This window comes from Lates calcarifer, linkage group LG9 (assembly GCF_001640805.2).
Source record: "Lates calcarifer isolate ASB-BC8 linkage group LG9, TLL_Latcal_v3, whole genome shotgun sequence".
Lineage (NCBI taxonomy): Eukaryota > Metazoa > Chordata > Actinopteri > Centropomidae > Lates > Lates calcarifer.
In genome coordinates this window covers 11,041,621-11,062,807 of record NC_066841.1, presented here as the reverse complement: position 1 = coordinate 11,062,807, position 21,187 = coordinate 11,041,621, and the positions used below count along the sequence as shown (strand labels likewise).

General features: G+C 42.1%; 1 protein-coding gene across 1 annotated transcript; it reads left to right on the top strand.

Moving 5' to 3' along the window:
* The first annotated feature begins 780 nt into the window (after positions 1–780).
* Positions 781–21,042, top strand: LOC108888957 (nipped-B-like protein). The gene is given in 50 exon segments (XM_018685208.2): positions 781–1,273; positions 2,602–2,750; positions 3,198–3,363; positions 3,743–3,843; positions 6,193–6,301; positions 6,393–6,535; positions 6,635–6,765; positions 6,850–6,943; positions 7,074–7,595; positions 7,693–7,712; positions 7,714–8,766; positions 8,768–9,128; positions 9,347–9,460; positions 9,613–9,774; positions 10,085–10,156; positions 10,249–10,338; positions 10,436–10,536; positions 10,638–10,724; positions 10,820–10,888; positions 10,890–11,052; positions 11,503–11,654; positions 11,759–11,839; positions 11,985–12,085; positions 12,214–12,343; positions 12,434–12,516; positions 12,706–12,838; positions 12,930–13,073; positions 13,184–13,270; positions 13,399–13,616; positions 13,717–13,813; positions 13,893–13,991; positions 14,224–14,370; positions 14,805–14,939; positions 15,025–15,123; positions 15,233–15,286; positions 15,370–15,478; positions 15,592–15,728; positions 16,001–16,141; positions 16,277–16,370; positions 16,655–16,809; positions 16,895–16,985; positions 17,133–17,306; positions 17,452–17,642; positions 17,796–17,903; positions 17,998–18,198; positions 18,318–18,464; positions 18,593–18,975; positions 19,073–19,247; positions 19,360–19,548; positions 20,022–21,042. Coding segments are annotated over 49 exon segments (8,037 nt in total). The 5' UTR covers positions 781–1,273; positions 2,602–2,686; the 3' UTR covers positions 20,382–21,042.
* The last annotated feature ends 145 nt before the right edge of the window (positions 21,043–21,187 follow it).

Here is a 21,187-nt window from a genome sequence, read left to right as displayed (position 1 = left end):
AGGAAGTGCTGAAGGCATCATCTCAGATGGGATTCACAGGGCCCCACTGTGCCTTTGTTTCTAAACAAAGTGAAATTCATCTCTGGACTCGTGCTGAATTAACCATCCAGTTGATCTGTGATGAAGGTACTAACTAAGAATAAATGTCATAAAGTGTATAAATTTATATTTTCTCACAGCAACTCATTCTCAATTCTACATATTGGTTCTTATTGTTTGTGGTGTGATTTCTTCATGCCAGCCTTTTGCCCCTGACCTTGAACTGTTGTGCTGTGCAGACATTTTCCTCAGATGATCCAAATGGAAATGTCACGGTCTGCAAAGGTTAACCTGGACGAGAAGGACAAGAAACAGAAAAAGAAGCAAGATACAGCAGTCTGCAAAAACATTAAATTTTTAGCCACAAGGGGGAGACTAAACTCTGTTGATGAAAATGAGCCAGTCTCATGCGTCTCCAGCTGATTCGGTTCAGTGCCTTTAGAGGCTTTAAGATACTATGAATTACTGAATGTTTGTAATACCCCCTACATGTATATACAGTCCAACATTCCTAGTGCATGTGAGAAAACCTGAGAGTAAGGTGACTTTTGCAGCTTTGGGAAAGTTTTCAGTGGGAAACATCAGCTGATTGGCTGATGTGTTCGATGTGTGAAACAGAATCACATCATTTTTTTCTGTAAAAACAGAGAAAATAAAATCAATAATAAAAAATAAAAAATAGATTTAAGTACTTTCAGGTTGAAATCTTTGGAAAAACAAACCATCACTAGCAGCAGGGATGCAGGAGTTCCTCACTAGACTGTGGTTTGGGACTTGGTAGGGTCATCAACTGTAGTTAGCTTGGCTCCTCACCAGTTGAGGGAGTTATACATTTGAATGAATCTTCCGGTCGTCATTTTTGAAAGAAAGAAAGGGGCAACCCGTTTTTCTCTGTTCCCCTACAGTTTGCTGGTACTCGCTATCATAAACCCCACGTCTGATGAAATCGTTTGATGAGGGCCGGTCTGAGGGGATGCTGCTCTCCCCTTGCCGGCAGATAATGTTCGCTGTGAGGAGGAAGAACCGCCCCCTCCGCTCCTGTCCTCCCGACGGGGATTACTGCCGTTGTGTTAGCTATTACTCGGAGGAGCTGTTTGAACAGTGGGACGGAGAGGGAGCTAGAGACTCTTCCCCAGCTCCAGCTGCCATCCTACTCCTGCTCCTCCCCCTCCCCCTCCCCCTCCTCCTCCTCCTCTTCCACCAGAACCACTTCTCTTTCTCATCACATCCAGAGGTAAATAAGCCAGATTCTACAATAACGACCTCTTTTCGGATAAATTGTTTACCTTCCAGAGTGTCTCCGCTCTGTCGGAGTCTCCCGGCGGCCGTTGGGAAACGTTAACGTGATCAGACGGGGGGAGATAATTCTGATTTGTGATGGGGTCTTTGCTTTGTACCCCTGCCTCCCTGGCGTCGGGTCGGGGTTACGCTTCCTTAGGCAAGTCCGAGGTCCACTTTGTGAGCTAGGGATGCGTCGGCGAAGGCCATAGGAAGTGTTAGGTGAAAACCGAAACCCATACGCGACCTGCACGATAAGAAAAGAGCGACACAGAGTCGGCAACCCACGGCTAACTGGGTTTGATGCACTCCCGGTGATGCTAGCTTAAGCAAGTTACAGATATACCTAGCCAGTTAGCATACGTTAGCCGCATCTCCAGTTGTTGCTAGCCGGCTAACCTCGAGTTGATTTTAGTCACTTTCACAAACGTCGCTGTCTCGCTCGTCCACATAGCAAGTGTTTACATCGTTAAAATGATAATAACTGAGTAATAATACAGTCACTTCTGGTGTCAAGATGAGCTAATGTCGTTGTTATGGTTTGGGCAGCCCCGGAAACCTTAACTGACACTGTAACAATAGAAAGAATTTGGGATATAACTAGCTACGAGGGTTTGAATATTGCCTTTTGTCCTTGTTTAGTATGTCACAACTGCTAACATAAATATAAAAAGGCCAGAGAAGCTAATGTTAGAGATTCAGGTACTCACACAGAGACACAATCGTAACTTTTTTTTTTTAAATCATTAATTACATCACATTTGTCATCACTCGAGAGTATTTGAAATGCACGACACACTGCATCTGTATTAGAGCTAAAATGCTAAAAGTGTTTCTCTTATGCTTCTGCAGCCATTGCATGTTCCACTTGAGCAGGTTGAGGTATCACAGTTAAACCAAGTGCGCACAGTGAAAGTGTGTATTTATAGAGGAAAAAAATGGCCCAGGGAACAAGATGGTTTGGACACCAGAACCTTCTGAAGCTGCTACAGATCGATAACTTGTAAAGGCATGCCCAGGCTTGCTATAAGGCCGGTATAATCCTTCTACGTCAGAGGTGCTGTTATGTTGGCACTGTAATAATGCACACTCATGAGCTGACATAGTTTTGAATCCCCATCCCAGAGGAAGCACACCCCAGTTACATGGAAAATATTTGGACATTTTTAAATACCAACCCTCCTGATAAGAACAGTGTTGCATGCAATGGCATCCAGCATTGTTGACAGTGAACATCCTTAAAGATTGTTTGTTGCAATTGATTTTTTTTTTTGGTCTCTGCAGCATTTTGGAGATGTGAGGATAAGGAAGAGATCGGTGACATTGAGCAGCCTGTGCATTGACACGACCTCTTGACCTCATCTTCAGCATGAATGGTGATATGCTTCATGTCCCCATCACTACTCTTGCTGGAATTGCTAGCCTGACAGACCGTAAGTGCAACATCATCTCTCTTAATGTTGTTCACACAGTCTAAACACTTACAAACCAATAGGTGGCAAAGCTAAGGAATACTTGACTGGCTGTGTAGTTATACCAGAGGATGGTAATTGTGATGCTTCTCAGTCCCGGTCATTTCAGGGCAGACAGAGGTTTTAAAAGTGTACTTAATAAAGTGGTGACCTGATGAAAGTAGAGACTGATGGACCTCTCTTGACCTCTCTTGTATTTAAGGTCTCTTGATAAGAGGGTAGACTGTTATAACATTTTTCTTTATCATATGTGAGTTCAGCACTTATTCTGAAGCCTTCAAATTGTTAGTCAAAAGTCAAATAAATCAAGCATAAGCTTTATCCAAAAGTTTTATTTTATGAATTGTTCCTATCCTCCTTCTTTTCATTTTCCACTCAACGTAACTTGTCTTTCAATGAACCTTTCAGTGTTGAACCAGCTGCCCTTGCCTTCTCCTCTCCCTGCCACCACTGCTAAAAGTCTTCTCTACAATGGAAGGATCTCTGAAGAGGTCAGCAGCCTGCTGGTGTGTCCGGACGAGAATCTGGTGACTCAGCTGGCACATAGCCTTAACCAGGTCTCCACAGAACACATGTAAGTACCACTTGCAGATGTATCGCACCTTGCTGTACTACCAACTTAAGGGAGAAAAGCCTGCCAGCAGGTAGTTGCAGAAATCACATTTACATCAATATGGTTGTCAGCAGTGTAATTGGAAATGCATTACAAAGTGTGATAGCATCACTGTTTACTTTAACAGCAGAGTTGAGCATCGCTTATTCAATTTCAACGATGGCGTTACAGTCACGGTTTTACCAGATAGGTCAGCTCATGCCCTGGGTTGTCAGAATCATGAAGGGCTAGTCTAAACTGCAGTGATGCATCAGCTTGCAATAGTCAAAACTGCATTTAGGAAAGTGTACAGCTATTTCCCACCGTATGATTGTGGTCTGTTCTTTCATTTGCTTTCCAGAGAGTTGAAGGACAACTTGGGGAATGATGAACCCGAGGGTGACATGCCAGTGCTTCTACAAACTTTGCTGTCCAGGAACCCAAAGATCTTCAGGGACAAAAGTATGCCAACCCTGTACAAGGTTTGGGGGTGGTAAGGAGGAGGCAATGAGTCATTGCTGCTGACTCTACAGTTGAAATCAGTGCATTCTCCCTGCCTGTCTGTGCTTTTGGTTTCTACTGTAACCAATTATTCACCTGAGCATTTCCTGGGTCAGATGGCCAACTTGTGCCTAATTTCACTACACTAGTGGTTCCCAAATTTGGGGGCAGCATTATTACAACAGTAAAGTAAACACAGAGTTACACTGAGACCCTTTCGCAGCAGATAATTTGACCTGTCAAACTCAGGTGTGACTAATACGGTTATCAGTGGAACTGTCATCATTAATGTTATTAGTTCCACATGTGCTTTTTCTGCTATAACCAGGGGACCAGACTCAGAGGGTTGTTAAGTGTAATATATGGTGATAATTTCAAAGCTGTGTATCTGTGAATGTTGGTCTGCTCTTAATTGATTAGTATAAGTAGTTAGTTGATTTCATCACAAGAGGGAAGGAGCAATGCAACACAAAACACTGGTAAATGAGTAGTCTGTATGTATTTAGCCTAGCTTAGCTCAAAGATTACAAACAGGCAGAAACAATTAGCCTAACTGCATACAACGACTGTGACATTTCAAATTTCCAGTCTTTGTATTGGAGTTGCCAGGCTTGTGCAGTATTGTGTTGTGGTTTTTCAGAACAAGACCATGTTGATTCTTGTGATGTATTGTTGACTAGCTTGCTAGCTAACAACAAACAGCATGTCATTAAGTTTTTTCAAGGTATATTCTTCACTTTTAACAGATGCTCTTTTACTGCTGCGTCCAGTCATCGGGTTAAGCTAGGTTAAAGTGTCAGTTCACGCACACTATACATTATTATAAGATATAATTATATGAATGATGACAAGAGACCATTTTGACACTAAAGCAGCCAGTATCACATAAAAAAAATACAAGCCTACTTTCACTCTAATGTGGTACTAGTTGCCAGCATTAATTATGTACTTTCTGTGACACTGTATTTAGATGGATATATTTTTAAACAAAGAGTTTGTTTATATGAACCACACAAACAAACACAGACTTCATAGCTTTTGTTTTGTCACCAAAAATTCTATCTTTAATTGCCATAAACAGTTTCATATTTGTCCATTAATCTTTGTTCTGGAAAGGCTTCTCGTTTTATAAGCCACTGCACTAGTTTGCAATTACAGGTAATTCTAAGCATGAACACACACTTTCATACTGACTCATTATTTGTGCCAAAGAGAATAAAGAGAGAAAAGCTCTGCACACAGTATGTACTGCAGAGACAGAGATGCTGGCAACTACAAGATGGATATTAGTCAGAAAAAATACATCACATGTCTGTGGTAGTGACCACACACTCAGCCCATAGAAATAATCAAGGATCTTCTACTAACACTGATGCATGAGCCTGATGAAGCGGTGAGTGAGTAAGAAGTCAGAACTTAGTGCTTCTGATCCAGTGAAATGCTATTCTAAAGATGTGCTCAATGTGGACTTGAAACCAGACAGGATGTACCTTGCACCCTGGTAAACTCTCATTATTCTCCTGAAGCTGTCACCTCCTCCTCCATCACTCTGAACTCAAAATCATTTTTGTGCTGATATATAGATTTATTTTTTCAGTGATTTAAAAGTACACATCATTATATCATACTAGCGACTTTTCACACAGAGTTAGAGGCTCATTATGTATACATGCTATAGATAATGTAAAGCTTTTAGTGTTGAGTTTTGTTGCCACTGATGTTGATTTAATCATACATATTGTCATTTTTGTGGCCACATGTGGTGGCGGTGCTGTGTTGGATGGCATTATATTGAAAAGTGTTTCTAAGGTTTCATCCACCTACATTTACAGTTTAGAATCCAGGGGAAATGATTGTAGAAACGCTTTTTACTATAATACAGTCCAGTACAACAGCGCTAACTATCGCCTCAAAAATGACCATAGATTTGAAGCAACACCTGTCTGGCACACTATTAATTGAAAAAAAGGCGATATTCATAAAATTGTATTAGGTGTACCCAACAAACTGGTAGGCATATTTTGTGTTGTAATAGTAGAACATGCCAGCCATTAATGCATTAGATGGTGTTTGGTTTTGCTGGAGACTGTTGATACACTGGAGGTGTTATTCTGTTTCACTTATGAGTATTTTGTTGAATCTGAGCTGCCTTATTTAAAGAGGTGCAAATGGTACCAGATATGAAAAGCTATTTGACTGAGTTGCCATTGCCTAGATACATAGAGGAGTTTTGGTGCTGCAGAATTGCTTATATTAAATTCCCTGTTTGTATAACCTTCATTACAGATGTATTTTATCCTTATCTTTTAGGTGTAATGCAGCAGCCAATGATGCAACAATATAAGATATCTCAGAATCAGGTGCATGGGAGTCCAGCAACAAATTATCAGCAAACCACTGTCCCTCAAAGTCCCTCTGGGTAAGGCGGTGCCAGCATACTGTCAGATGATGAAAAGGGAGAAGCGTCTGTACTTCTACTAAGATGACCTCATATCTTCCTCCTTTTACAGATGTTTTACATCCGCACAGTCTGGGTCAGCTACTCGGTTCGTACCCCAGCAGAACAGCCCTATACCTAGTCCCTATACTCCTCAGAGTCCTGCAGATTACATGCAGTTCAATCCACCCAGTTATTCCCAACACCAACAGCAAGGTGAGTTGATAAGCTGACGCTCTCTTACTGTGTAAAGCTGCAGCTATCTGCTCGTCACAAAAAATGTGTCTTGAGGTTTTCTTTTGCTCTCTGTTTTAGTTGCTGGTGGTGTGAGAAATAGCCATGACAACAAGGTCTCTGGACAGCTGTCAAGTAATTCATCTAATCATAATGCAAGACTAGGCTCAGATGAAGAATATATGAACATTGCCCACAGACTGGGAAATGAGGTAATGCAGCAATACAAGATAATCCAAACTGGACATCGGCAGATGCTGACAGTTAAAAGTGATGAGATATGTCTTATGTTCCAGCAGCAGAATGACCCCTCCATGAGGGCGGCCGCATTTCCAGTTAAATCACCACAGTCTGTGTGTTCCCCTGCTGGGAATGAAGAGACTGCAAAAAGTATGCTTCTTCAGCAACAAGTTGATTCTTCATTTTGTAGAATGAGAAATAATACATTATTTTCCAGTTCATTATTTGCCAAAACTTATTCTTGTGCTCACTTTAAAAAAAAAAAAAAATTGTGTTTCAGCAGGGCCCAGACCTCCTCTTATCAGGCATTCACTTCCACCTGACGTGCCACCAGGTGCAGCACCTGACCTGCTCCTCACTTCCGCTGACCGCAAAAAGAAGCAGAGGGAAAGGGGCGAAGAGGAAAATGAACAGATGGACAAAAATGCCTTGTACGACATTGTCAGCTCTCCATCAAAAGACTCTGCCAGGCTGACTTTAAAACTGTCCCGAGTGAAGATTCCAGACATGGATCAGTCTGGAGATCAACTTCCTCCCAGGGCACATATGGACTCAAACCACGAAACTGATTTGATGAATAATAATCAGCTGTCAAGAGATGCCCACGACTTGTCACACAGGTTTGGTGCTGAGGAGCAGGTAAACTGTCAGCAGGTTCCCCTTCGGCCAAATACCAAGGAGATCGGAGTCAGTGTGGCTGGGTACGACGACGCCGAGATAGATGCTCTTGCAGAGATTGACAGAATAGAACGCGAGTCAGCTGGTGAGAGAGAACGATGGTCTAAAGAAGTCCAGGATAAAGGTGAATTTCTGCTTTTGCCCTGTGCCATCTTTTTCTTTCCTGCCCCAAGTTTGTTTGTGTTTGTAGAGAGGCTAAGATACAGTCTTCTTTTTTGCAGACAAACCGCTGAAGAAACGGAAAGCAAGACTCGTATCCTCAGGAATCTGGAGCCGAGGCGAGTGATGGGCCTGCCGTACAAGGGGGCAACACCAGCAGCAAAGTGACACCCAAGAAGACAAGCGCCGCAAGTAACGGTGCCAGTCGGCCTGCTTTGATGGTCAGTATCGATCTGCAGCAAGCTGGCAGAGTGATAGGACAGCCCGTAGTGGTATTGGAAGCACGGCAGTTGTGTGAGGACCACCTACAGCATCTGAAGTCAAAGGCTGATACAAAGGCAGACAAAGTGGTTGAAAACAAACCTGGGATCAATAAGCAGCATGCCGACTATCCCAGAAAGTCCAGCTCAGATGGGCAACCAGAAATCCCAAAACAGAAGCAGGAAAGCCGGCGGGAATCCAAACACAGACACGATGGCAAGATGGACAGTGGCAAGGGACACTCGGATGACAGACGACCAGACACACCACGGCAGAAACACGACAGGCATTCAGACACACGCCACAAAGAGGAAAAGAACCACAACAGTCACCGGTCCCACGTCAGCCAACCCGAGACTCCAAAAACCATGAGCAAGGCCGAGCGGAACTCCAAACATGGAGAAGACAAAGGCAGGGATAGGGAAAAGGATAAGGACAGAGACAGAGATAGAGACAAAGATAGAGATAGAAATAGAGATAAAGAGAGAGATAAAGATAAAGATAGAGACAGAGACAGAGACAGAGATAGAGATAAAGATAAAGAGAGAGACAGAGATAAAGATAAAGAAAGAGACAGAGACAGAGATAAAGAGAGAGACAGAGATAGAGATAAAGAGAGAGACAGAGATAGAGAGAGAGACAGAGATAAAGAGAGAGACAGAGATAAAGAGAGAGACAGGGACAGAGAAAGAAAACACAAGACACTGTCAAGGGAAAACTGCAATAGACACTCTCCCGACCGTCATTCTAAATCCGACAGCCCGAGAGTGAAGCATGACGGGAACAAAAAACCCACTGACCTCAATGGTCGTCAGAGGACAGACAGTTCCACCCTCCAAAACCCCCAACATAAAAAAGAAAAGAAAAATGTAGGATGGTAACATTAGATGCCAAGCTGGAAACAAACAGCAGTCTGCTGAGACGAAACCCAGCGAGTTTCCTTCGTACCTGTTGGGTGGCAAGACTGGGAGTCTGAAGAACTTTGTGATTCCTAAATTGAAACGAGACGGGAGAGCCAAAGAGCCGCAACTTTCAGGCAAGCTGATAGAGGGCTGGAGTGAACCCCTTATCAGACTGGAGAGAGTGTCACTGGTCGAGAACTTAAACAAAGGAGCCAAACCTGTCGTCGTGCTTCAGAAACTCAGCGTCGATGAGGTAAAGAGGATCATCAGGGAAAGCAGGAATGCACACAGCTCCAGACCGGGGAACTGGTCCTCCTTTGATAAATCAGGGAGAGGTATGAGTTACTTTGTTTATTAAATGCGTACACAAAGCTGTGACTGAGGTGCAATGTGACGTTGCCCAGTTTACTTTAAACCACTTTCTCAGGAATCGTTCTTATCACAGTCCTTATTCCATATAAATAGCTGCTGATTAATTAGTTAGTGATTGTGCTTTCTTTTGATTTATAGATTTTTTTTTTGCTGAAAGCTCACTCACCTCTTGTGCTTACAGAGATGTCATTTGGTGAGAAGGCAAACAAGCGAAGGCACAGCATGATCAGTAAGAAATCCAAGTACGCAGAGGTGGACTCTGATGAAGATGATGATGATGACTCTGACAATAAGTGTGAGCATTAAACCTAAGAAATTCAGTGACATACTAATGTTTTACCTCGCAGTTATCCTTAAGATGGAAACATTTCATTTTTTTTGTTACATTTTATTAACTGTCATAATTGGTGCTTAAAGTTCTTTGAAAACTTTTTCTTTTTGTTTCAGCTGCGAGGAAAAGGTCCAAGAAAGACCATGACAAGACATGGAAGCACGAAGAGAGGAAAGGTTCTGGAGAGCACCGTCGAAGCCAGGGTTCTGGTAGCCGGCATCGTGAATGGGGCGCGGATGAATCTGATGAAGGCACTCCACCTCCAAGCCTCAGTGATGGTGAGTCTTTTTATGCCAGTGATCATAGGCAACATGATGTGTTGTGGACAGTGTAGATTTTTACCTCAATTACAACCTCAGACAACAGTCAAAAATAATGCAAATGATGTCAGACAATTCAAATTGTGATTCTTCTTTTACGTGGCTGTCATTCAAATTACTGCCATTTAAAACAATGAGTCAGGCCATTTCCCTGGTTAGCTGGGTTACTGCACCCTAGTGTTTCTCTATTAAACACTGTGCAATTGAGGGTTTGTTGCTGCTGTCAAGGATTTGACTAATGTTTTTATGGTGTTTTCTTTTTGTTCAGTTGCCAGAAAATTGAAGAAAAAGGAGAAACAGAAAAACAGGAAGTCATACGATCCCAAGTTGGCACCAGAGGGTATTATTTTACCACAATTTGAGCTTTTGTACCAATACCCATGAATTTTAAATGTACGTATTTTTAAGAATCAATTTGTTTATATACTACAGAAAAGATGGACTCCTCCACATTTAAGAGATTCACAGCCAGCGTGGATAACATTCTTGAGAACCTTGAGGATGTGGACTTCACTGCGGCAGGTAAACATGGAACGCTGCACAGTTTCCAGAGTTCTTGACATTTCTGAAAGTGGCGAGTTGGAAAATGTCAATGTTATAACTTTGTACCGTCGCACAGATGATGATGAGATACCTCAAGAGCTCTTGCTTGGAAAGCACCAGTTGAGCGAACTAGGCAGTGATTCTGCGAAGATTAAAGCTATGGGCATTTTTAACAAGGTAACAGAAGAGTGTTTGTGCACTGTCACATGGTTACACTCAGGCTCACAGCTCCATTGTTGTGAAAGTAATCATCAATCAACCTCTGTTTTGATCTGCAGTTTTCATCTAGTAAACTGGTGAAAATATTGAATATCCTTGAGAAGAACATTCAGGACAGCGTCAAACTTTCCACACTGATGAGTCATGTAAGTTAGCTGCAGATTTTCTTACCTAATTTTGCTGAATTTTAGAGCTTTTTCATCGCTGTTTTTGTTTACTGATTGTTTTTGGAAATTTGTAGATTAACGATTCCATGGATGAGGAACGGTTGTGGCGCGACCTTATCATGGAACGGGTGACCAAGTCTGCCAGATGCCTGTCTGACTGCACTCAACATCATGACATCTCCGCACATGCCCAAGGCTGTGTACATAGAGGATGTGATTGAGAGGGTGTTGCAATACACCAAGTTCCATCTGCAGAACACTTTGTATCCCCAGTATGACCCGGTCTACAGAGTTGATCCCCATGGAGGTCAGCACAAATTTCTTCCGTTCTTCGAAATAGCTTTACAAATATCGCAATAATCTTGAAGAGATTGAACTGATAGCATCTTAAATGATCTTTGCACTGGTTTAAAAATAGCTCAAAATGTGGGAACTTCGTTTTTAAAAATCCAGCGGTGAGCCAAAACTGGAAGCAGCTGCAAAACCTTCAGGGATATTTACTTCTAAAAAAAACAGCAAAACAGCTCTTACCAGCTTATTTCACTTTTAGATAGAAGTTGGAAACAGAATATTCTTGTATTCCTGAAGTGAAACTCTGTACTTGCATATAGAAATGTCTGGCTAGTGCCTGGCCCATTCAAACACTAATTTGATAATTAAATACATGGCATGCATCACATGTCCTTAGTATTTTGCTGCTGATGTATAAAGTTATTTTATTCAAGCCTTGTTTTCCCCTATATCTTCCTCACTTAAGGCGGTGTGCATACTTCAAAGTCCAAGAGAGCAAAGTCTTCCACCCACAAACAGAAAGTGGTAGTTATGCTCTACAACAAAGTGTGCGATATCGTCAGCGGCATCTCAGAGCTCCTGGAGATCCAGCTGCTAACTGACACCACAATCCTCCAGGTGACACTCTTAATCTGGTCTGATGTGTCTCAAGTTCATGACCCAATTTAACCTTTGAGTCTCTCAGTCTAAGACACCAGATTGTTTCTGTGCCTGACTTTTAGGTGTCCACCCTGGGTATTACACCGTTTTTTGTGGAGAGTGTCAGCGAACTGCAGTTATGTGCCATCACACTAGTGACAGCGGTAAGTCGTATTTTAGTGTTGCTTTAGCAGTTAATTTTGCTGTTCATTCCGAATGGGTTTTTTGATGACATCGTCTATTGTATTGTTTTTGTTATATATTTTTATTATATTTCGATTTAGTGCTTTGCATTTTACTCCTCCGCAGGTCTTCTCTCGGTACGAGAAGCACAGGCAGCTCATTCTCGAGGAGATCTTCACCTCCCTTGCTAGACTGCCTACTAGTAAACGCAGCCTCAGGAACTTCAGGTAACTACATCTAGAGTGAATATTTGTTCAGTGAAATGACATTAATAAGGACAACTGATCACCTGAAGTCCCCCAGTGCTACACAGACTGCTCAAACTTAAGGATACAAATGTCTCTTTCTCCCCCAGGCTAAACAGCAGTGATTCGGATGGAGAGCCCATGCATATCCAGATGGTCACAGCCCTGGTTCTTCAGCTCATCCAGTGTGTGGTACACCTTCCCTCTGAGAGAGACGCAGAGGATGAACATAATAAGAAGGTAGAGGATTTAACTGATATGTTAACAGTATTTACCAGAAAACATGTTTTGATTCAGAAATTGTTTTACATACTGTGCACTTTTTCTCAGGTGGATAAAGATGTCTTTATCACAAACTCTTATGAAACTGCCATGAGGACAGCTCAGAACTTCCTGTCAGTGTTTCTCAAGAAGTGAGTCGACGCATTCCTGATCTCATCCACTTCTTAACTCAAAGCTATAATCTATAGCTCTATTAGCTCTGCCTTTAAGTTGTTAAAGGGGAATTTTTATACAGATGGTCTTTGGAATAAACTAAAATATTACCTGGCTCAATGCTGGACAATATATTATAGTAAAAGATTGTATTCTGTATGTGTCAGGTGTGGCAGTAAGCAGGGAGAGGAGGACTACAGGCCTCTGTTTGAGAACTTTGTTCACGACCTCCTGTCCACGGTCAACAAGCCTGAGTGGCCTGCAGCTGAACTCCTGCTCAGTTTACTGGGTCGGCTTTTGGTGAGTAGCATTACTGATATCTGTTGAGCAGAAACAGCTGCTGATCTTTATTTTTGTTCTGACCCCTTCTCCTCCACCTTTTGCGCTCCAGGTGCATCAGTTCAGTAACAAGCAGACAGAAATGGCACTCAGGGTGGCATCACTGGACTACCTCGGCACCGTTGCTTCTCGCCTGCGCAAAGATGCCGTCACTAGCAAGATGGACCAAAAGGCTATCGACCGCATCCTCAAAGAGGTAGACAGGATAATTACAGAACTGTTTAAACACCTACACATTTCCAGTTGTTATTAATAGTGCTGTCGAACTGCTTTTGAGGTGCTCCTTGCTCATTGATCTCCTTACAGACTCCAGGCAGTGATGAGATCCAGCAACTGCAGAAGGACTTACTAGACTACCTGGATGAGAACATCGAGACAGCTCCATCACTAGTGGTGAGTGTTTAATTTCCATTTTTTACACAGGTATATTACAGGTTGTCAGGGTTAGTGTAAAAGAGACACAGGTTAAGTGTTCCTAATCAGCTTTTTTTTCACCACGTGTATGCATTTGCTTCATTCAGTTTGCCAGGAAATTTTACATCGCCCAGTGGTACAGGGACACAACAAGTGAGGCGGAGAAAGCGCTGAAGTGTCAAAATGAGAATGATGAGAACTTGAAAGGTCGCTGTCATTCCAAGGATGTCGACTTTACCGGAGAGATTATGCAGAGAGCCGAGGCACGAAAGAAATTCCTTCGCAAGGTCATCAAGACTCCACCATTGCATTTCAGTTCTCTGAGGTAAATACTACTTCACTCTGCATCATTGCACTAATCTGCTCCGCTGTTTGACTTGTTCACCCATCCTGGTAATAAACTGTCCTCTTGACTTTTCTTTCAGGATAAACACTATAGACTATGAGGACTCCTGTCTGATAGTCAGATATTTGGCCTCTATGAGGCCGTTTGCACAGAGCTTTGATATTTATTTATCACAGGTAAGAGAGTTAACATAAACATGAGTGAGAGATTACATTATGTTGCCTGTCATTCACTTTTTTTCTATCTTATGTATAGATTCTGAGAGTATTGGGTGAGAGTGCGATTGCAGTCAGAACTAAAGCCATGAAGTGTCTGTCTGAAGTAGTGGCTGTGGATCCAAGTATTCTGGCACGGGTAAGTCATCCTGTATTAGCTACTACACAACTTTTAGACCACTGGACTGATGGCAGTAACACTTAGTGTCTTATGTGTTTTGTAGCAGGAGATTCTGTCACAGATTGTTAGGGTTGTGTTGTGGCATTATCAGGCAGTTTTACAAGTTTACCACTGTCACATTCCCAGCCATCACATTTAGAAATGTTTATCCGTTCTTGACTTCTAATGCTACACTTTTTGTTTTTTCCAGTTGGATATGCAGCGAGGAGTTCATTGTCGCCTCATGGACAACTCCACCAGTGTGCGAGAGGCAGCTGTGGAGCTGCTGGGCCGTTTCGTACTAAGTCGACCTGAGCTCATTGAGCAGTACTATGACATGCTCATTGAAAGGATATTGGTAATTTCTTAAGTTTTCTTTTTCATTCTTTTAACTCTTGAGTGTGAGGTTCTGTATTATACACAGATGTAACTATTTGTTACTGGTGGCAAAAATTTAAATTGATTTGGTCACTTCATGTGTCCTCATCAGAGTTTGTGGAAAGCAATATGCAGTGGAACTTTGCCCCTGAGTTTAGCAAACTGTGTCCAAAAAGTTCATTTAAAGTGCAAAAGTTCAACTGAGGTTAAATCATCTTTTTCCCACACTTCCACCTAAAGGTCAACTGAAGAACTGCAATCATTTGGCACTTTCCCCTATCGATCAGACAATTATTTTATATCTTTCATTTTCACATTCCCACAGGATATTCAACACAAATGTCGCAATAATCAAAAGAGGTACTTAATATGAAATGTATATTGATGGGTCCTACTCATTTTGTCTTCACATAGGACACAGGCATCAGTGTAAGGAAGAGAGTCATTAAGATCCTGCGGGATATTTGCCTGGAGCAACCAGACTTCCACAAGATCACTGAGATGTGTGTCAAGATGATCCGAAGGGTCAACGATGAGGAGGGGATCAAGGTTTGTATTTATCTCCCTGTGAAAGCCTTGTACAAGTGGCAGTTTTTATTTTTTAATGTACACTTAAATGTGTCTGTCCTCGCAGAAATTGGTGAATGAGACGTTCCAGAAACTTTGGTTCACCCCCACACCCAGCCATGACAAAGATGCCATGACCAGAAAGATCCTGAACATAACAGATGTGGTGCGTACTATCCAGGCCTAAAAAGTCTGTCCAGTCTTTCACATAAGAAACATTCTAGTGTTTGACATTGACATAATCTGAATCATGTCTTGTTTTGATTTCGTCACAGGTGTCGGCATGTAAAGATTCAGGCTATGACTGGTTTGAGCAGCTCCTCCAAAATGTGAGTTGTCTAACTTGTTGAACAGCAGCTTGTGTGACTCTATGATAGTTGTGTGATCTTATTTAACCTCTGACTTTTTTTAGCTGCTGAAGTCAGAGGAGGACGCTTCTTACAAACCTGCCAAGAAGGCCTGTGTTCAGCTCGTGGACAATCTCGTGGAACACATTCTGAAATATGAGGAGTCACTTGCAGGTAATAAAAAGAAATTTAATAATATGTTTGCTTACAAAATTCACATTGCCTTTTTGTTGTGCTGAACATTAATGTGTTGTGGCACGACTTTGTTTTCTGTGTTTGTGTTTCAGACTGTGAGGACAAAGGGGTCAACTCAGGTCGTCTGGTAGCATGCATCACCACTCTCTACCTGTTCAGCAAGATCAGAGCACAGTTAATGGTTAAACATGCCATGACTATGCAGCCCTACCTGACCACTAAGTGCAATGTAAGTACAACTTCATTTTGTTAATGTATTTTAATATATATATTCCACATTGTTATATTATTAATTACTTACCTGAGAGTATGAGAAATCATTGTTTATAATCGTGCCCCCAAGACCGAAATGAACATCACTAACTTTTATGCTGTGCTATAGGGCCATCTAGTGGCAGCCAACTGTAAACACAAGTGTTAAAATCAATCACTCACAAATTTGTTTTCCATCTCAGCTTTGGACTGTACAGCTGTCATGTATCTTTGCTGCTGTTATTTCAGACTCAGAATGACTTCATGGTGATATGCAACGTGGCCAAGATCTTGGAGCTGGTCGTGCCTCTGATGGAGCACCCAAGTGAGACTTTCCTCACTACCATCGAAGAAGACCTGATGAAGCTAATCATCAAATACGGCATGACAGTGAGTCACATTTACTGTTTACACAATGTTTCACAAATAGCTCTCTAAAAACATGACCGGCATGGATGTGAAAGAAGATGTGTGTCATTCTGAGCAAACAGCGTTGTAATATTAATTGTTGTGTTTGCGTCTCAGGTTGTACAACACTGTGTGAGCTGTCTTGGTGCTATTGTGAACAAGGTCACACACAACTACAAGTTTGTTTGGGCTTGTTTCAATCGTTACTATGGTAAGAATTATGCTTTTGAACATTAATTTACCACAATTCTCATGTACCTTGGAATGGAAAGAGGAAAATTTGATAATATGTGGACTGGTTTGGAATTGTCAACCTGTTCAGTGCCCTTCAGATTAAAGGGTGCATTTTAAGCTCTTACTCATCACCTCATCCACCTAATTAAGAGCATTGAACACTCACCATATAGTGTCAGATTCCTCGTTAAAAGTCATTATTTGAGGAACAAAATCAGCAATTGTTTTTCCTGAGTTTTCACCGTCTGTATGATTTTATAGGAGCTCTGGCAAAACTGAAGACACAGCACCAAGAGGACCCCAGCAGCTCCACTCTGGTGGCTAACAAACCCACTCTCCTGCGCTCACTGTTCACCGTGGGGGCTCTCTGTCGACACTTTGATTTTGACCAAGAGGAGTTCAAGGGTACTACCAAGGTAAACACCAGCACTGCTTGAATATTGTGCACAGAACTGCTGAAGAGCCTGTTTGACTCTTGCCATCTCACCCTGTGTCTCTTAGATTGTCATCAAGGACAAAGTGTTGGAGCTTCTGCTGTACTTCACCACTCATGAAGATGAAGAGGTCCAGATTAAGGCCATCATAGGTCTAGGTATAGTGCACTTCATCTCATTTTAACAGAGGATGTATTCACTGTATTTACACTGCGATTCATTGTTGACAGCTCTACACTTTTGCTTGCCTTTGACATCAGTTTCTTCAGTAATGACATCTGTATTTAAATTTCCATTGTCTCAAGGCTTCCAGTTCATCATGCACCCAGAGCTCATGTTTGTGCAGGATGTGAAGGTTCTGTACAACAGTATCCTCTCTGATGAGAGCAGCTTGGTCAATCTGAAGATCCAGGTGCTAAAAAACCTGCAGACGTACCTGCAGGAGGAGGACTCTCGGATGCAGGAGGCTGATCGGGAATGTGAGTTACAAATCCATATCATGTGTCCACTTACTCCATTTGCTCAACCTTATCATTTAACGTTCAATAGGTTTAATCTACGTTGACCAAGTCGGTTATGTACCGCGTCCACAGACTCATCAGGCTGATACTTTTGTGTATTTAGGGAAGAAGCAAGCCAAGCAGGAGGATCTGAAGGAAATGGGCGACATCTCATCAGGCATGAGCAGCTCCATCATGCAGATTTACCTGAAGCAGGTGCTGGAGTCCTTCTTCCACTCACAGTCCACTGTTCGGCACTTTGCCCTGAGTGTCATCACACTGACTCTCAGCCAGGGCCTCATCCATCCTGTACAGGTATGTCCACAGTCTCACTCCAGCATACATTCAGTAGGATCACCTTAAATATGCATTATGTTTTACATGAAAGATCTTTTGTCACGGAGTGACACTTGAATGCATCACGAGCTGTTCACAGATTGGGTACAATTGTTTTTTGTTTTTTTTTAGTGTGTGCCCTACTTGATTGCCATGGGAACAGATCCTGAGCCAACCATGAAGAACAAGGCCGATCAACAGCTGGTGGAGATCGACAAGAAATATTCAGGGTTCATCCACGTGAGTGGCTCGCTGGTTTATAATCACCAGAAAAAGTGTGAAAGTGCATTTTATCTACGTTCGAGCTGAGCGGTATCTCTCTGCAAATTCACAGATGAAGGCAGTCGCGGGGTTGAAGATGTCTTACCAGGTTCAACAGGCCATAAATGGAGCCAAAGGCGCAGCAGTCCGAGGTTTTCGTCATGACGACTCAGACTCTGCTCTCTGCTCTCACCTCTACACCATGGTCCGTGGCAACCGACAGCACAGAAGGGCTTTCCTCATTTCCCTGCTCAACCTGTTTGACGACAGCTCTGTAAGTTCACCTCTCCAATCACCCATCCACGCATTTGCAAGTTTTACATGCAGCCACATCTTTGCACACCCTCAGAGCTCTGGCCTAACAGTGGACTCTTCATACTTTGTCTCCTGCAGAAAACAGAGGTGAACATGCTGCTGTTCATAGCAGACAACTTGGCCTGCTTCCCTTACCAGACACAAGAGGAGCCTCTCTTCATCATGCACCATATAGATATCACTCTGTCTGTCTCTGGTAGTAACCTTCTTCAGTCATTCAAGGAGGTGGGAAACTTTGTTGAATTTTGTTGATGACTTATAGGTCTTTGTTGCTCTGTTTATCACGATACAAAAATCCAAATGTGTGTACTATCTATCTGGTTTGTGTTTGAATGATTTTGTTTTCTTTGCAGTCTTTACGGAAAGAGCCTGTACAGAAGGAGAAGAAGATGAAGATGAAAAAGAAGAAAAAGAAGAAGAAGCAGTCTCGGAGGAAGAAATATAGCTCTGATGACGACAATGACGATGAGGATGAAGAGCAGAGCCGCAGCAGCTCTAGCAGCAGCAGCAGCAGCAGCAGCAGCAGCAGCAGCGACGAGGATGATGAGGTGGTGCGCAGGAAAAAGAAATCTGCAGTTTCCGATTCCGACTCTGACATGGAAGACGAGGACGCGGTGATGGACCGTCTACCTGGAAACCCCAACCCTCTGCTGGACTTTGCCAGCGCTTCACAGGGTATTTTGCTGCTGCTGGTACTCAAACAACATCTGAAGAATCTGTATGGCTTCTCCGACAGGTAGGCCACACCAAAGACAAATCTTTCATTAACTCTTTGTAGTAGTGTAGTTGTTTACAAGTCAGAAGCTCACCTGAAGATTTTGTTTGCGTTACAGCAAAATCCAGAAGTATTCTCCTACGGAGTCTGCAAAAGTGTACGACAAAACAGTGAACAGGAAAGCTAAGGTGCACTTCAACCCACGTCAAACACTGGACTACCTGAAGAGTGATCTAGCCAACACGGAGCTCAGCTATGAGACCAAGAGGAACATTGTGAAACAGTATTTGGATGTAAGTGTCATCTTAATCTCAGGAATATGTAGCAGACAAAAGATAACTAAATAGACAGTCTCTCTATTTGTCCACACTAACTGTACGAAAAGTGATAAGTTTTGTGTCTTAGTTCAAGGTACTGATGGAGCACTTGGATCGTGACGAGGAGGACGAAGAAGGCGAAGCAAGTGCCAATGCCAGAAACAAAGCCATTACTTCACTTTTGAGGGGCCCAAAGCTCCAGAACCACAATCACAATAATCACTCCGCTCCGGTGGAGACAGATGAGGAGGACAGTGAGGATGACGATCCACCTGCAGTAAGAATTTAAAACTCCTTAAATAAGGGGTTTAAGATTACCTATAGTTATTAGTGAGGTCATGCTGATACCACATTTAAGGTACACAAGAGAAGTCACTTTTTATTGCCAGGAGAAAATATGGGTTGCTTGGAGTTTTGCCACGTTACAGAAGAATAAGAAAGAGGAGAAAATGTTTTATCCTGTTTGAATATATATATACTATATTCCCATAGAGAATGGTATAGGTTAGTATGACATGACAAAGCCTTTTAATGCCTCTCACCTCCAGCGTATGCAACTTTTTATGGTTTTTATAATGTTTTTTTTAAGTTTCTCTTAATTGTTGCAGAGAGCAGATCAACTTGGTGGACATCTCTACTGCAGCTCCTGTTCACATATTAATTCAGTCTAGAAAACATCTGTGCAAAAGTCCTGTGTACATAAAAAAAATCATGTTGGACACACTAACATTCTGCTACTTTTATCCACAGCGGAAACCAAGGAAAGGCAGGGAGTCCGCAGAGGATTCGGGTCGCATGAATGACACCGTGGAGGCCATGGACGTCGTTGCCATCTGCTGTCCCAAATACAAAGACAGACCGCAGATTGCCAGGGTCATCCAGAAGACCAAATCTGGCTACAGTATACACTGGATGACTGGGTCTTACTCTGGGCCCTGGGCTGTGGCAAAGAAACGGGACGGTCGCAAAAAGGTGCCTTGGGTTGACAATATCAAGGAGTCAGACATTATTTATAAGAAAATCTCCTTGACAAGCGGACAAAAGCTCACGAACAAAGTGGCACACACGTTACGGGCGCTATATGCTGCCAAGGAGGGGACTAAGAGTTAATCAACTGAAATTACTCAGACAGAAATCCCTCACAGCCCAAATCTTTGTGGATCCAATATGTTACAAACAGAGAGAAGACAAAACCTCTTTAGATTTCTGGACCTGCGAAAACAAGTATTGTGAACACTGATCTGTTTGAATACGGACATGTTTAAGTTAACCACAGGAAAAATACAAGAAGGAAATGTTTGGGAAAACATTGTGTGGGAGTTCCTTCGCTGTTGTGCAGCAACTTGGTTGTTTGATTTTTACTCCCACTGTACCATAGTTTAACTAAACACATGTTTATATCTGAACATAATTCTGTAAAAAAAAATAAAGTGAATGTTGGAAATTAGTGTATTGATGATGTTCTTAATAAAGTGTTTTTGGAGTTTAAACTAGCACCAGATGGATTTATTCACTTGACCTGAGCTCCAACAACTTTTAACTGCTTTCTTTTTTCTTGTTTAAACATTTTATTGTTTACCCACACTGTGTATATCTTTGATATAATTTATTTATGTTAAAAGCAGTGCAGTATCTGTGCCTATATGCAGGGGAAGTTATGTTGTTTTTAATATAGATTTTGATGTTATAGAACAAAGATTTTGAAAAAAAGTGAGCCCCCGCTCTTCTGGTGGAACAAATACTGCAATAAAATTTTCTTATGTCCTTGGTACTTGTTTGGGTTTGTTTTTGTGAACAGTCTCAATCAGACTCCAATTCTTTTTAAAATACAGCAACAGTTTTTAATAGGAGCCAAACAAAGAGTAGGGGTCTCAAAACAGTAACATGTGTAATAAAATACCATGGGTTTCATATAT